The following is a 16,101-nucleotide window of genomic DNA, read 5'->3' as shown; positions in this document are numbered from 1 at the left end:
TTATTGACTTGTAACTTCAGATTTAATAGGGACACCTGCTTGCCATTATATATCATCTATAATGACACAGCAGAAAAGAATACAGCTCCAGCAAATGAAATAAATCACATATTATCCAGACATTTACTTAAGTAGTAAAGAGTAACGATGTCCCAAACTGGCTTTTTCTTCCCTGTCTTGAATTATCTTTCAAAAATTGTATCTGACCCTTTTTTCCTGGGAATGCTCAGGGTAACAGCAGGAAGAAATGGAGGTCAAGTCTGGTCAGATAAAGCTTTTAAACCGGTACTGGTATTTCAGACAGGTCTTAAAGGATTTTTTGATGAACAGAAATGTTTATATCAATCCAATCTCTAGTGCCAACCAGTTCTACTGGCATAAAATAGACTTTTTGTATCTGAAAACTTGCTCCCATTTTCACCCACAAAGCCCTACCATTTATTCCAGTATGTTTCAGTGTATAAACACGTTTGCCATAGGCTGTATTGTTTTACTTTCTTGCTAAAGCAGTGGGGTTTTGGTATGTGTATAAGCCCTCAAGTGGCAATTTGCTGCTTGATAAAAGAAAATAACTCAAGAACTACTAGTTCATAGTAGAAAATCTGTTGATTTTCTACAGACATCCTTCAGGGTTTTTTTTGAGATTAATTTTATACATTTTCCCTCCTTTCTTCTATCTGTCTACTCCTGGGACATATGCACAAATAAAAGCTGTTCGGGGGAACTCTGTAGCAGAAATAACAAAGTGGAGAGGGGACCTAATATCTGTAAACAATGATATATATATATATATTTTTTTTTTTTTTCCTTCCATACTTCCTTATGTTCTTGCAAAGAGTGTAGTTGAAGGAACAGAACATATTTTTGAAAACTTGATCTTTTCTCAGCAAATCAGCTGTGTCAGGTAGGGGAATGGACTCAGTATATGCTTAGGATGTTGTCTCTGGGTCTCTCCATATTTACTCATGTTGTTGCGCATAGCAGTCTTCTTTTTTTCTTAGATCACGTGGAATTGGTTTTTGTATTCTGGGAGCTGTAGCTATGCCATTGAACATAAAGACACTTACTGATACTGCTTATTAACAGGAAACACAGCAGATGGTTCAGAAACAATCAAAAAAGAAACAGGAAGACATGGAGGAGGGAGTGAATCCTGAATGTTTTCAGAACTTCATTGCCAGAGCAAGGTAGGAATAGATTATATTTCCCTTTGATAAATGATCTTGCAGCCATGAAGAATTGTTTTAAAGGTGATTTGATTGATCTAAAGCCTCTAGATACCCTTATTGCCTGAAGGACCTGTTCCTGCTGAGGGACAGAGGGCTTGTCTTCTCTTGTCTCTCTTCCAGCAATCAAACACTTGTAACATCATCACCTGGTGCGTAGAGAAGAGTGTACAATAGATGTTTTGACCATTAAGTAACTTCCCAAAGGACAGCAGTGGTTGCCCTGGCCTGTGTAAATTTCAAACTGCTGCTGGTGAGTTAATGGTTTTCTTTCCTGTGATGCTGGACCAAATAAGGCAGTACTTCGGAAGGAGAATGAAACCAGAACTGCTGCTCAGATGATCTTGGACTGCTGTGATTGAACAGTTGTTACAGCTCTGACTCAAGTTTCTGCTCTCAGAAAAAAATCTCATACTTGCTGCCTCTCTTCAGGAATTTTCCAGGTCTGGGTTTTCGGAGATGGGCAAGAAAGGGAGTTAGGCCTCTTATTTGGCCTGCTAAGGCAGTTCCGTGCAAGCAGTTACTTTCACAATGGAAAAGCAGCATTTTCTATCACTGCACTTTATCTGCTTTAAACTTAAAAGACTTTGGTAACAAACATATTTTAAAAATAGTTAAGTATTCCTTAGGGCCTGCAGCGTTGTATGAAAAACAGTGGTATTATAACTACCTGACTATGGAGAGATCTGAAATTATTCGGTGAAATGCAATTATGTTTTCAAAGTCTCGGATTCCATTGTTTGGTCAATATATGACATGCCTATATGGGCAAAAACCCCTGTCAATATCTGGGCAGAGTTTACCTACCTTTTTAATGCCCATCCTCTTTTCTCTGTGAAGATTGCTGGTCACTTCTTCTTTTGAATAACTACTTATTAAAGTGTTCTTTCTTTTTCTGTTTGGATAGCACTAATAGTGAATGATTAGAAAAGGGTGGTAGCTGAGGCATCCTAAGTAAATTCAGGTGATTTCAGTCTTTTGATACATTCTTATGAAAACAAAGTGTTTTACCTTTTGCTAATATAATTGATGGAGTCATTAACGCAACAGATTTACAGGAGCGCAGAAGAATTTTCAGATAAAGAAGCCTGACTACCATACACCGTAGGATCTATGCTCTTGCTAGAAATGCATATTACGTGGGCCCATGGTGTGATTTTGGTTCTCTGACCATTCTGGCCACTGAAATGTCTGTTGTGTCCTGGGCATGTCATTTTCCTTTTTGCCAGAAATGTTAAGAGATAGCTGCTTGGAACAGAACTGCAAATTCTTCTGGTTTTGTGTTATTGGCTACCATGCCCATAGCCTGATACACAGTCCAGGCTGGGGCTGGAGATTTTTGCTGGGTTGTCTGACTGAGTGATACAGAATAGTTTGTCAATGATCAGGCAATTTCTAGCAATGATCTTTCTGCTTCTTATGAAGTATGAGGTGTGTTTGAAAACTGATATCTGACACTACTTGGCACTATGCTTCAGGCTTAAATCAGTGAGTAAGTCGTTGGAGCCAAGCAAAGGGGACAGATTTCTATTTTGAGTGTTCATTCTGCAGTACAGTAAATGCAACAGTGAAGAAAAGGGGTAATAAATGTTTCTTCTTAATTGAGATTGTCTCCTTGACTCGCTAACTTTGATATCACATGGATGTCATCATATTTAGTTGTACATATGCTATGACCATTGATTCTAAATGTCTTCAGTGCATTGTAAAAGCACATACATACTGGTAAATGCATTTCGAAGGTTAAAGCACCTTTCCACCAACAACTTCTCATTCTTGTATTTTCTCTTCACTTCTATTTTGGGAGAAAAAGTGAAGTTCGGATCTTCAGGGCATGCTGCTAACTTCAGTATATCAGCTTTAGACATGGCTTTTACCAAAGCTTAGGCTAGCTAATACTAGTTACAGTTGTGATATTCAGAGGATATTTTGAAAGATTCTAACTGCTGCTCTACTAATTTATATTTCTGTGTTACATTTTCTTGTAGTGTTGCTTTGCTGGCACTATGCAACTTGCTTTGGTCTTTGCCATGCCGCACACCCGCTCACTGATGCTGAGGCAGCAAAAGGGAAAGCATGTTAGATACCAAACAACTGGAACTACAGCTTGCACAAGCTCTGATAAGAATGGCCAAGTAACTGATACTGGTTTGGGACCAACAGATGTTTAGGATATTGGGGCTGTCCCACTTTGTTCTTGTAAACAAAATGAAAACATATGCAAGTTTTGTGAATTTCACAAAAATATTGACTGTCCTGGTTGTCCTGCAGTTTTGGCTAATTAACAAGCTTTTGCCTTCCTTCTTCTGCCCCTACTGCTGAACAGAAAATACTAATGGTGACTATGAAATAATGGCTGAGCTGAGTTTTCTTGTGGGAAGATAGCTGCACATTCTAAAGAGCACCTGCAGAAGATTCACAAATTTAGCTGTGAATGGAATCTCATGTTGAGCTAATCTCCCCAAATGTGGGGAGCTGTGTTAGGAGTATTCTCTTGCTTTTTATTTATCCTGGGAAGGCTCCTGAATGCCTTCAGTTTTCTACTGCATAAGAAGATGGTATATTAGTGGGAATCTCAGATTTATCCAGGGCACATTGCCTTCCTTTTGCCGTTACCCTGTAGAACTGAGCAGATCATTAGCTTGTCTAGTGTCATCTCTTTTTTTTGCCCTACTCCACTCTCCAGTTTTCTTATCGTTTATTGTCATTGTTTGTTACATGAATGCAGAAAAGCTTAGTGTCCTCACTCTACATTCATTCCTCTGTCCTTTTTGCAGTGAAAGTGACCTGGAGGAAGTACTGACGTTTTACACACACAAAACCAAATCAGCAAGTGTCTTCCTAGGAACAAAATCCACAAGCACAAAACACAGCAACAGCAGTCTCCAGTCAGAGAAACAGCCTGCAGGTGGTAAGTTTTCTAGGCAGTTCTGAGATGATGTTGCCCAGACAAATCTAGTTTAACTTAAGTCTGTGAAAAGAGAACAGCGTTTCCACAGTGTTACTCAGGTTTTTTGAGGTTGCATGTCTTTTTCTTTTTTTTTTCTTCTTTTTTTTTAACTTGGTCTTATGTGAAGACTGGAGTAACTTCTCTCCTGCTCTCTTTGCCTGAAGTGAAATGGGCTGTACTTAGAATGGCATTTATAAGGAGCTAGAGATGGTAGTTCATGACTGAAATGAGAGTGTACAAACTGAAGGCAGTAAGAATTGAAATGAACAGAGAATTCTAAAATCAAAATAAGGGATGAATGAAATCAAGGTTTTAAATTTTGCTTCCTGCAGTGAGTGTATCTATTGAAGGGCAGACACTGTATATTTGAGCCTAATTAGGCATTCCAGGGAAGTGTGTGCCAGCCATACATATCTAGTAGTCCATGCTACTGCACATGGTAGCATAATTGTCATCAGTGAAGTTGTGTGGTCTACAGGAAGTATTAGCAATAAAGTCATTTATACAAGGGTAAATTCTGTAGCTTTGTTCTGGTGACTTCTTCAACGTTCTACTTCCTAACTCCTTGATTTTGTTACAGAGCATCCTGAGAAGGTGAAAAAAATAAAAGGTGATCATCCCAAAAGTTCAGTTGCAGATTTGTCTGCAGGAGCACTAAAGGGCTGTAAACCCAAAGAAGCTAAATCAAGCTGTAAGTGAACTGACTTAAATAATCATTAAAAAAAAAAAAATTGACTGCATGTACTGTTTTTAATACTGTTTTTAACAAAGGTTGGAACCTTTGGGTTCAAACTGAGAGATGCAAATGACCAACTTTTACTTTTAAACACAAGAGAAGATACTGTAGAGTAGGCAGTGGGAAAGAGTTAGCTGCCCCTCCCTGGGGGGGATGATCTAGATGTGACAGGCTTTGGAAGAGGTTATTTATCATGTAGAGCTTCTTCTTGTCTCTGCTGGTAGATGAGGTCATTTTGGCATCAGTGTGTCTGAATACAGGCATTTGGTGTCTTGATATTATCAAAGGACCTAAAAAGCAGATTTTTCATTGTATAGCATGTTCATTATCTTTGTATAGTTCCAGAAGGACTCACCTCCTTAAATGCCGAAGTGAAATTACCTCAGTGCAGCCCTCCTGGTGCTTCTTCCTCTGTTCCTGGTGCCATATTCCAGAGAAGTACCAATTCTTGGATGCCATCTCAGCCTGCAGCCTCTGAAAATTCAAAGGTGGCTGGTCACGCTTCATTGCTGGCTCCTCCAGCTGCTCCCAGACTGATTCAGTCCCCACCCCCACTACCCTCCTTGCAGAGCACAGCTCCTGATAGCTCTTCTGTCCTCACAAACCCGGCGTCCACGGAGACTTGTAACCTTGCAGGGTTACATCGTCGTTCTGGTAGCTACACCGTTGGCCCAGTCTCATCTTTTCAGAGAGCTGTTCAGATCTACAGCCAAAGACTGTCCCAACCATTCTCTACAAAAGTAGGTGAGTGTTCTGGAATTCATAATAACCTGCTAGTTCAGTACAGAGATTGTGGAATAGGTAGAAATGTTACATTTCCAGAATTGAGTCTTGTTGGTTGGTGCTGAATTTCTCACAGAAAGCAGAAGTGCGGGATGCAGCCCTTGTTAGGCAGATGCACTTTTATTGACCAAATGAAAGGTAATCATAGAATCATTTAGGTTAAAAATTACCTTTTTAGATCACCAAGTCCAACAATTAACACTACCAAGTCCAGCATTAACCAGGTCCCTAAGAGCTGCATTTACATGTCTTTTAAATATCTTCATGGATGGTGACTCCTTGCCACCTGTTCCAGTGCTTGACAATCCTTTTGGGGGAGAAATTTTTCCTGATATTCAATCTAAACCTTCCCTGGTGCAACTTGAGGCCATTTTCTCTTGTGCTGTTGTTTTTTATTTGGGAGAGGAGGCTGACCCCTGCCTCACAAAACCCTCTTTTCTGGTAGTTACAGTGATAAGGTCTCCCCTCAGCCTTTAAACTTGTTCAAAAAGAGCTGTGAAATTAAATGTTGTATATTTTTTTTATTATGTTACTGATCTCGTCTATCTTTAGTGAGTTTAATGTTGTTTTCATTTGTGGAAGTCCTGTCTCAGTCTATGTGCTGTTCTTAGTTTTCTGGTTGTCTGTCAAGCATAGAAATCTTGTAATGAAACCTCCTAAGTGTTGAGTACTTAAAGGTGTGTCAAGACCTCCAGAAGAGAAGGATCTGAATGAATCATTACCATATGTCATTCTCTAGGGTGTTTCAGCACAGCCATATCCAAGGCTATCCCAGAAATAAGATTTAGAGACCTCTCCTCTATCATGCTGTGGTAGAACACAGTTAAGCAATGCAGCTTCAGAGTGTAAAGAATTTGAAGAGTAGGAGAAACTGTAGGAAATTGCATGCAGACTGTAATCTATTTGGAAACTTTTGGGAACCACACACAGGCTAACAGCTGTGGCCCTGGTAATACTATTTTTTTGCGTTTTGATGGTATTTTTTTGTTCTAGGTTGTGTGTCAGGGTCAGCACATGTTTACTAGGGTTGCTGTATATATATTGACAACCCCTCTAGCATTAAAATACATCTTACTTCCCAACTGCGTAGCTTACTTAAAGAGATCCATTTGTTTTTAAGGAAAAACCTTACCGATTTAACTTGGGTAACTGCTGCCAGTATCTTTGGAATTGGGTACCATTAGCTACATTGTAATAAAGAGAATACAGGTTTGGAATTGCTAGTTGTTCATGTGGGCAATAACCATTTAGAATAGGTGTCTTCTGTATTCTTCTTGGTATCCTACGTGCTTTTGTGTGTCTGTGACCAGCAGGCTGAGAGTGACATATCGCTCATTAAGCACATTGAAATGTTTGTTTGGTAGGTCTCCATCGCAGTTCGGGTGGGCAGTGTGTGGGCTCAGCCACGATGCACAAAGATGCAGAACATGCTTCTTCCCAGGGCAAACGTCACGGGCCCAGTGTGGTGGCAGCAGACCTGCAGCAGCTGGCAGAAAAGCAAGCAGCCTGCCAGCAATCCCCATCGAGCCACGTCCGTCTCCTTACACAGCAGGTATGTAAGCACTGAGGTAGAGTCCCTGTGCCAGGGAGAAGTTTGTTCCAGGCTTCTGTGTGAGCGCTGGGCTGGGCTGAGATATGCTGCAAGCAGTAAATCTCATGAAAATTCATCTCTGTCCCGTTGTTTCGAGGTGTTCACAGTTGCCAAAATTTTGATTTTCTGTGAGATGACAAGAATGTCTTGAAATCATTTTATAGGAGAAAAGTCAGAGGATTAGAAAATATGTTATAAAAAATGGAATCTATGGTTTGTCTTACTAGACAATAAACCCAAATCTTCTCAGATTTGTGCTTCCATGCAATTTGCTTCCTTGTTCCTCCGGTATGTCATCACAGTGCTGGCAGTGAAAGTCTGAAGAATGGGTTCTGATGTGAATTCTGTATTTCAATAATACTGTAAAGACATAATGAAGTGCTTACTAGCGTGGGGAATGATAATCCTTTCGTCAAACATGGTGATACACATGAAATGTACTTTGAGTTCTGGTAGAATTCCACTTAGTTTTGTATTTCTTGTTGAATTATGTCCTAAATCGCTACGCACAATTTTTTTGCTTTATAATATGCTATAGTCTAACTCATCAAAGGTGTTCAAGTTGCGTACTTCTCAGTTAATTAATGTACCAGCTGCAGATTTTCTAGTGTAGGCACTTTACCTTGGACAGTAATTTTTTTTTCCTCTTTACTTGCTGGAGACAAAAGATTTGAATGTCTTAGTTTGATTCTTGTATTTTGGAATTACTGTTTTAACAGCTATATTTTGCTAAGTTTTCTGAGGCATGTTTAATAGTTGCAACAGCTGCTTGTATTTGCTTCTCTTTGCTTCTTTCAATTTTATTTTTATATGTTTGGTTTTTGAATATCTGGTTATGCTATTAGAAATATATTTATTTCAAAATGTGGGGTACATTTATAATTTTAGGAAGCTGAACAGGTTTTTTCTTTGCAGATAGGTCTTCAGTTTTTAAAGAATATGTCAAAAAATAAAGTCCCTTCCTGCTGATGGACTCTGGAGAGAATGTGAGCACTGGCTATACTTGTGATGCTGAGGCCTGGTCGTGCATAAGGCCAGATCCTACACAGATGACTCGTTCCTATTTGCTTGTGTAGTAATACTCAGAGCTGTCAGTTCTCAGTTGGTTTTTAATGAAGTGTTGTCGCTAAAACTGTTCCAGTCTTTGATAGTGAAATGTTTTCATTCAGGAAATGCTGATTTGTTGAAAGCTAAATATATGATGGAAACTGCCTTCTTGGATAAAAGTTAGTATCTAAACAAATACTTGGGAAAAAAATTGAAATGAAATAGATGCATTTCAGTCTTTCCAGAAAAGATCTTTAAAAAATAAGTTCAGAGACTTTTTCCCTAAAATCATTCATTACCCATTCTGCTTCAACTGCTGTTAAATGATTTTTAAACTCCTGTGTTCCTACCGTGATTAGTTATTCCTAGAAAAATTAGGAAGTATAGAAGGGGGAATTATGAAAGGAATTCAGAAGATCTGCGTGGGAAGGGCAGTGCAGCTTCCTGAGCACAGCTGTGCTGGGTGACAGAGGAGGATAGATGCTGTGGTGGCAGCTGAAACCTGTTTAGCCAGCAGTCAGTCAGTCTGTGTACATATACTCGAGAGTGAAAGCGGCTGTGAAGGGCATAGGTAGCCTGGACATGTATTGGCTGTAGTAATGTGTCTGCATTGCTTTTGCTTCTGGGTTCTTCCAAGATCCTTTCCCACAGAAGAGGTGGGAATTGCAAAGTAGGAAAATGATGGTGCCAGTTTGCTTTGCTACAAGCAAACAAAAGACACCTCAGCTCCTAGCAGACACTGCCAATTTTCTGACTCCGCTATGTTTTGTATTCAACTGTGCAGTGTTTGCACAGGCTTTGTTTCAGTAGTGAAAGGTAGAAATGTGTTGGGTTATGTCATTATCATCTTGTGTCATCATGAAAAAGATCCATGTAAAAAGGAATTCATGAGTCAATGAGAAGTTTAGAGCTGGAGTTCTGTCTGACAATGAGTTTCCTTCCTGAGCCTGTGTCCATTAGTTCTAGGCATCTGCTCTTTACTGTGATTTTTCTGGCCATGTTTTTTAAATAATGCCTTTGGAGAGATGAAATCTGAATCTGAAGCTTGCTTAGTATGAAAATTTGGATTTAGTTGAGAACAGTTTTTAAGGCAATCTGTTTCTTCAGTACTGAATTTATGGCACACAGCAATTTCTAAGCTGAGACCATTATTTTAAGCACACTTATAACAGTGATGTTTTGGAAGGTTCAGATGTAGCTGCAAAGCCCAGTGTATCATAACTAAAGCATGCAGTCACTGCTTATGCTTTTTTTTTTTTTTTTTTTTTTTTTCACAAGGACACATTCTACTCTTCTATCAGTCATTAAAGAGTCATTCTGATTATTTTTTAAAATCCAGCCTGGATTTTAAAGCCTGTCTTGCAAGAAGGACTCAGGGGTTTTGTGAGAAGACAGGACTGCCATGACAACAAGGACAGTAAGAGGTGCCAGTGTACAATAAAACATGCTAGTAGGGCAGCAAGGCTTGGGCTTATTGTTGAGGGACCTGGAACCAGGATGTCTTTGAACTGCTAGGCATGGAGGTGGATTTGAAGCCAGGGCATTGATTAAAAAGAAGTGCAGGAATTGCAGAATAGGCTGGCAGTTTGGAAAATGATTTGCAAAAGAGTGTAGGTACTGTTGAAGCTACCTGGGAGTGCTGCAAGGTTTTAGATTTGGGCAAACCAGGATTTGGCCTGAACCAGGAGAGGGAAGGCAGAGGCCGATGATATAGAGAAATATGTGGGAGAGGATTTAGTAAACACCTGGAGCGAACTGGGAAGTCAAAGACTATTGGTATAAGATGAAAGGGGAAAAGGCTTAAGATAGGAGTGTTTGAGGGCTCTAGGTTATGAAAATCTGATGCCTTTAGCATGGGAGAATTAAGGAATGGAAAACTGAGAGGAGAGTAGAGAAAGGGCTCGTGTAGAGTCCTTTACCCTCACTTAATTAAACACTTTCCTATACATTTCTATACAGGAAACTGAATTGTTGTTTTCCCCCTTTTCACTTCTCTGTTTAAACCCCTTGAAATATGATAGTATTTTTTAAAAAGCATTCTTAAATAAATTGGCATGAAGATTAGAACGTTACTTACCTAATAATAAAAATAGTACAATTGTTTAAAGCCATTCCAGAAACTTGGAGTTAGTCTACCTTGTTGGAAAGTACCTGGCTGGTATGAAAAGGACTTCATATATGGATTTAATTATGTTTCGTGATAAGATTAGGACCATTGATTTGGAGGAGGTATATGAAAGAGTGACTTTTGAAAATACTGGTGGTGTTGTGGACTGTATTTTTTGGGGGGGGGTGGGGGTTGGTTTGTGTGCTGTTTTTTTATTTCCCCCAAGGGCAAGAACTTCTGTGTGAGAGTTGAATATCTTTGTGCATTGCTTCAGTTGTGCCAAGCTGTGTCTTGGAGGCTGGGGTGCTGTGAATACATACCTCCTTCCAAAAGCAGCCAGGAAGCTTATTTTCCATTCCCATTTTTGTGAGAATTGCTTCTGGTATCCATAGAGTAGTGTGGGTCTCTGGGGTTCCCAGGAATGTAGCCTCAGCAGCTGTGCTTGGAATGGTGGTGTCATTCTGGTTGGGAGTCCATCTCTGTCCCTCTCCAATCCCTGCTGTTCTTCACTGTTTTCTACCCATGCCCAAAGCACCTGTTTTGTGTTTCTTCTTTCACACTCTTGTTTTCTAACTTAAATAACTTTATTATTGAGTTATTTTTTATTAATATAATTTTATTGCTATTATTGATACTACTTTATTATTTACTGCTAGAATACTAATATCCAAAGAGAAAATTTTAAGTATCTGGTAAACTTTGAAAAAGATGTTTAAGATCTGTTCTCTTAAGAAAACTATATTTTTGTGTTTACATCAGCTTTCTGTCTTAGTCCTCTCCATTCACTTCTGAAACATCAGATGGGAACTTCACACTGATACTCTTAGAATATAAAATTCTTAGTATATGAGAGATGGAGATGTAGGAAGGTAAAGCCTTACTGATGTGCAGTTTTGTTCTGTTGTACTCAGGTTTTAGTTCTCACAGACTGTCACACGAAGTGTGTAGGAACGTTTTGCCTTTCATTAAGTTGTGTTTTTCTACTGTTTCTAAATAGAGCTCATTTTGAGATTATGACAACAGCGGGATTTAGGTACCCCTATCCATACTATATATTTCAGACACTGCCTGATATTTGCAGTATGTACAATCTAACTGTAGTACTCCGAAGCATCCAAAATGAGAACAGTGTGCCTCTTTTTAACTACCTAATGTGTCTGGGAGCAAGCAACAGAGATCTCTATGGCAAATGTGCCTTTGAGGACCCAGCATTAACCTGGTAAGGCAGTGGCTGAGTAGGCTGATGAGGTAGCTGAGCTCAGTAAGAAAATGAGTGATCTATTATGTCCTATATATTAGAGACCTTTGAACTGAGAAAGATAGCATTCAGTGTAACTTGTTCATATTCAGACTTCCAGTGTTTTTGACAAGCTTTCAGCAAATGCTCTTAGGATGGACAGGTGTGTATAGGATGATAGAGGAAGCTTTATTATAGATCAAAAAAAGACAAAAAATAACCCACCCCCCCCCCCCCCCAAATTGTCAATTTGATATATAGCAAATGGATAACTGAAGATGCATAATACAGAATGTACATGATCCAATGTAAAATTAAAGGTTTGAAAGGAGGTGGTTCATACGGACATTGATAAGGCATTTTATTACTTAAAGTATGAATATAAAGGCAAATTATTGCAAGGTAATATAGGGTGTGAATTTACACTAGATTAACTATTCTCTAGTGTTTATCCATGTTTGTTCAGCTTGTTTACTACATGAGGAAATTTCTTGTTACCTTCAGTATAATGTGGGCTGTGAGAGTCCCACGTTCAGTTACAGTGAAGTTAGGTGTGTGCTGTATACTTAAACTTGAGCCTACCTCCTAGTAATTTGTCACTAGGTTTGCATTCTTTTTTTTGATTATTATGAGTAAAACTAGTAGAAATTTAAGAGTTGTGTTAATTGGGCTAGACACAATCAGATGAAGTTCAGTGTTTATGAGTAACTGACTATATGATAAGCAATATTTTTAACATCTTGAATGATTAATCTAAAGTTTATTTCTTTAGGGAAGAAAAAGTAATTTATTTCATTGAAAGCTCGGTGGAGATACCTGTTTCAAGTTAAGTAGTAAAGTCAGCAAAGAAAAATGATTAGTGTGTTTAAGGAACAGGATAAGATATATATGTTTTAGTGTAAGCATCAATTATATGACCTCCCTCAAAACTGTTTTCACTTCTGGATGACATTTCTAAAGTGAATTTAGGAAAAATAACTGGGATTCACAGATGATTGGCTGCAAATGCAGTTTTAATGAGGAAGTGAAAACATTAAGTTTTTTGAGGGAGGAGATAAGTTTGAAGGAATTACAAAGAGCAATGAAAGGCAAGGTAAATAAAGTTTATTTAATTCATGTTTCTCATAATAAGAGGAGGATATTCAGTTTAGCAGGAAGATATTGGAGTGAAAAAATGATGATAAAAGTGAATAGTTATTGTCACAGAATTTATTTACCTTCTGAAACTTCCTGAAACGCGATACCATTAAGGCTGCAAAATTAGTAGGCCGTAGTTGCCTCAGACAGAGTAATGAGGATTTTGCAAATGATAGATCCCTAGGTTTTACCATACAGAAATAAGAGATTCATCTGCCTTATCAGTAAGATGTTTGTTAAAAGCATGGAAACTGAAATTGCTTCCATTTTCTGCCATATGTCAGACAGGATAGTGAGCTTGCTGGGCCATTGATCTGACCTGGCCTTTTATACTGAAGAACGTGTGCTGTGCTGCTGCTTCTGTAATTATGAGATTTTCTTTGTTACATTGCTTTACTGTAGTCAATCTTTTCATTATGATAAGGGGGTACTGAGACACTTGGGAGGAACTTGGTATCTGAAACTGATGATTTCCCTAGTTACGTCAATCAGATGCTTCCTAATTATTTTTATAAAACGATGGTGTCTTTGTCAATGTGTGTAGCGTAGTGGTTAGTGGTGCATGTTAACAATACAATTTTTCAGTTTCCCAAAATTTTCTTGTTCAGTTTGCTCATTGCCTTGCATGAGCCTAAGATGATGACAGTACTGTTGGAAGAACAAGGCAGGTGTATATTAGTGGAGAATTGGGGAATGAGGCCTGAAGATACAGTTCAGCAAGCCCATTTCATTGGAGAGGAACTTAATTGCCTTTCTTGCCTTGATTTGTGATGTAGAGATCTTACTGATGACACTGTGATTTCTGGACAGCTGAACTAAGAGGGCTTTTTTACCTGTGCCTACTGCAAGCCGTTGGTCTGTCCTGATGGACAGATGGATGAAGACTTACCCAGACTACTTTTCCTTCTATACCAGGCTTTAATCCTAAAGTCTTTATTTCATGTGTGTTTAGCATAAAACATTTCCATGTGCTTGTATTGCAAGACTTTCTGCAGGGAGGCCATGAAAATACACAGCATGTGTGTACATCCAGAGCCAGGTGGCTCGATCCTGGATGCATATGAGTGTTTTTCTTTGTGAATGACATGCTACTTCTTTCTGAAGCATGCTGTAAGGTAAAAATTCTTCTGCAATGCAGTATCTGTGTGAGGTCTCTATCACTGCCTGGTGAGGGGGGCAGCAGTTGATATCTAGCAGGCTGTAGTACTTCATAGTTATTAATGCTAGGGAACTGAAGAATGTGTCGAATTGGCCGGCTTGACCAAGAGAATGAGGAAGAGAAGGAGGGGAAAGCTGGTGGGAGCTCTGACTCTGTGTGTGTGTGTGTGGGAGAGTGAGAGATTTCAGGTCCCAGCTATCATCAGGAATAGCTCCAATTCTTGCAGCCGGGGAGTTTTATCACAGGGATAACATCAGACCACCCAGGCAAGGGCTATACAGAGCTGCCTCCTTCTGTGGTATGCAGCCAGTCAGTGCCCAAGATCCAGCAGCCAGAATTCCTGCAATCATACTGACAGATCCAGTGGAGGATGGGGCGCTGGTCTTACTCTAGGTTTTTCATTTAGACAGAAGGTGGAAATGAGCAAGAAGCAGATGAATTTACTAAACTTAGGACCAGGGAGAGGGAGCAAGGAAGAATTGAATTAAACATTTTACAACGTCTCAGAGGGACCCTGTATATTCTATGGGAATTCCCTAATGGTGAGCTTCATCTTAATATCAGCTACAGCAATACTGGAAGCCACAGCACTCCTGATTCAGCTGTCTTAGTTACACCGTGTGGTACCCTTGCCTGCCTTGTCCTCTGCAGAGCAAACTGCCATTCTGCCAAAATGCACTGCACAGATCCCAGTGGGCATCAGCTCTTTCCTGTCTAAACCTGAACAGCACAACAAGAGCATTAAATTTAGGGTGCAGCAAATACTTACAGAAGTTTGGTGAGGCTGTTTTTCCCACTGAGGAGTTTGGGGTTTTTTTTCAGTCATGATCCCTTGGTTTGACTCAACCCACTTCATCTGAGTCTTAATTTTAGTTTCTTTACGTGACCATTTCTTTGGTTTTTACACTTCCACCGATGGAGAGAAAGGGAAGTGTAAAGAAAAAAGGGATCCTACTGTAATTATTAAGAAGAGCAAGAAGCAGGCAATCACCTCTGGGGGGCATTTTTCTTTCCTCTTTCACACACCTCTGCACTCCTACAGGGCCCCACCTTCTCTTCACTCAAGCTGTTCACACAGGAGCTGGAATTACTTTTATTACTACCGATTTGTAGCAGCAGCAATAATGGAACTAGTTGGTCTCAGCAGAGGTTGTAGGAAGTGAAAATATCACTGTAGTTTCTGCAGTACTCATGTTGAACTCCTTCTGCTCTGAGGCTCCGCAGGGAATAGAGGCAGAGGGTTTTGTTATGATGCAGCAACATCTGCAGATAGTCACCAAACAGGCCAGGCTGAGCGGCTAGATCTCATTTTATGGGAAAGATTACACCCTGATCATCAAACTTTTGGCAGGATTGTGCCTTGTAAAAATCACTCCCACTGGAAGTTTTGAGGCAGTGTCTAAATGAAAGCCTGACTTTTTCAGGAGAAGGAAGAGGAGTTCAACCATCCCCAGCAGCAGCACTAACTTGGATTTTCTTTTTTCATTGTTAAATGGATGCATATGCTGGAGACACTACAAAGGAATTTGCAAGTTTGTCAGGTTTCCCAGGAATGTCTTTGGCAGGTCTTTGTCTGGAACGTTTTCTGGAGACTGGAACACTTGTGCTCTGTATGCATATGTATATCCTGTAAGCTGGTAAGCTCAGAGAGCAAAGGAGGAATGTCACAGGCTGTTGGCCAGATCAGCTTTGGTACACACACAGATTTCACACTTCCCAGCCTGTTAGCCCCGGTTCTTCCCTCCTGGCCAGTTGTTACTGCAAATTCAGATCTGTACGTAAAATGAAGGTGCCTTAGTATGGGGTGTGGTCAGCAAGATGGCCTGGGTAACAGAAAGGTGGTTCTAGAAAAATCTGTTTGTATTACATGATTTCCTCATGGAATTTGTAGTGGTGCATTTTGTTATGGTTTGTTAACCACTTTTCAGGCAGTGGTTTTGTGTGTGTCTTCTCTGTGATTTGGGATTTCCTTTGCCTCTTAGGAGGCAGGTTAAGATCATGTGATTATGTTTTTCTTACGCGCTCCTGCCCCATACTGGGATAGACTGTTGGATTCCAGTATCTTGATGCATTAAGGAAGGCAAGGCAGCTGGAACTGTTTCCAGTGGTACTGGCAGACCTGCAAGCT

At 39.7% G+C, this 16,101-nt stretch overlaps 1 protein-coding gene across 8 annotated transcripts in view; it reads left to right on the top strand.

The window, feature by feature from the left end:
- The window catches only part of TTLL5 (tubulin tyrosine ligase like 5), a 122,835-nt gene that overhangs the window by 51,625 nt on the left and 55,109 nt on the right, over positions 1–16,101 (top strand). For all 8 annotated transcript variants that reach the window (XR_005701179.2, XM_040065934.1, XM_040065930.1 and 5 more), the window contains 5 exons: positions 1,087–1,187; positions 4,004–4,137; positions 4,757–4,867; positions 5,252–5,656; positions 7,060–7,247. Coding sequence is in view for 7 of the 8 variants with exons in the window: in XM_040065934.1 (XP_039921868.1) it covers positions 1,087–1,187; positions 4,004–4,137; positions 4,757–4,867; positions 5,252–5,656; positions 7,060–7,247 (939 nt within the window). In the remaining variant the exon portion in view is untranslated. The remainder of the gene's footprint in view (positions 1–1,086; positions 1,188–4,003; positions 4,138–4,756; positions 4,868–5,251; positions 5,657–7,059; positions 7,248–16,101) is intronic.

Source organism: Hirundo rustica, chromosome 6, assembly GCF_015227805.2.
Source record: "Hirundo rustica isolate bHirRus1 chromosome 6, bHirRus1.pri.v3, whole genome shotgun sequence".
Classification (NCBI taxonomy): Eukaryota; Metazoa; Chordata; class Aves; order Passeriformes; family Hirundinidae; genus Hirundo; species Hirundo rustica.
Note: the sequence above shows the minus strand (reverse complement) of the source record. Positions and strands in the feature narration are given on the sequence as shown.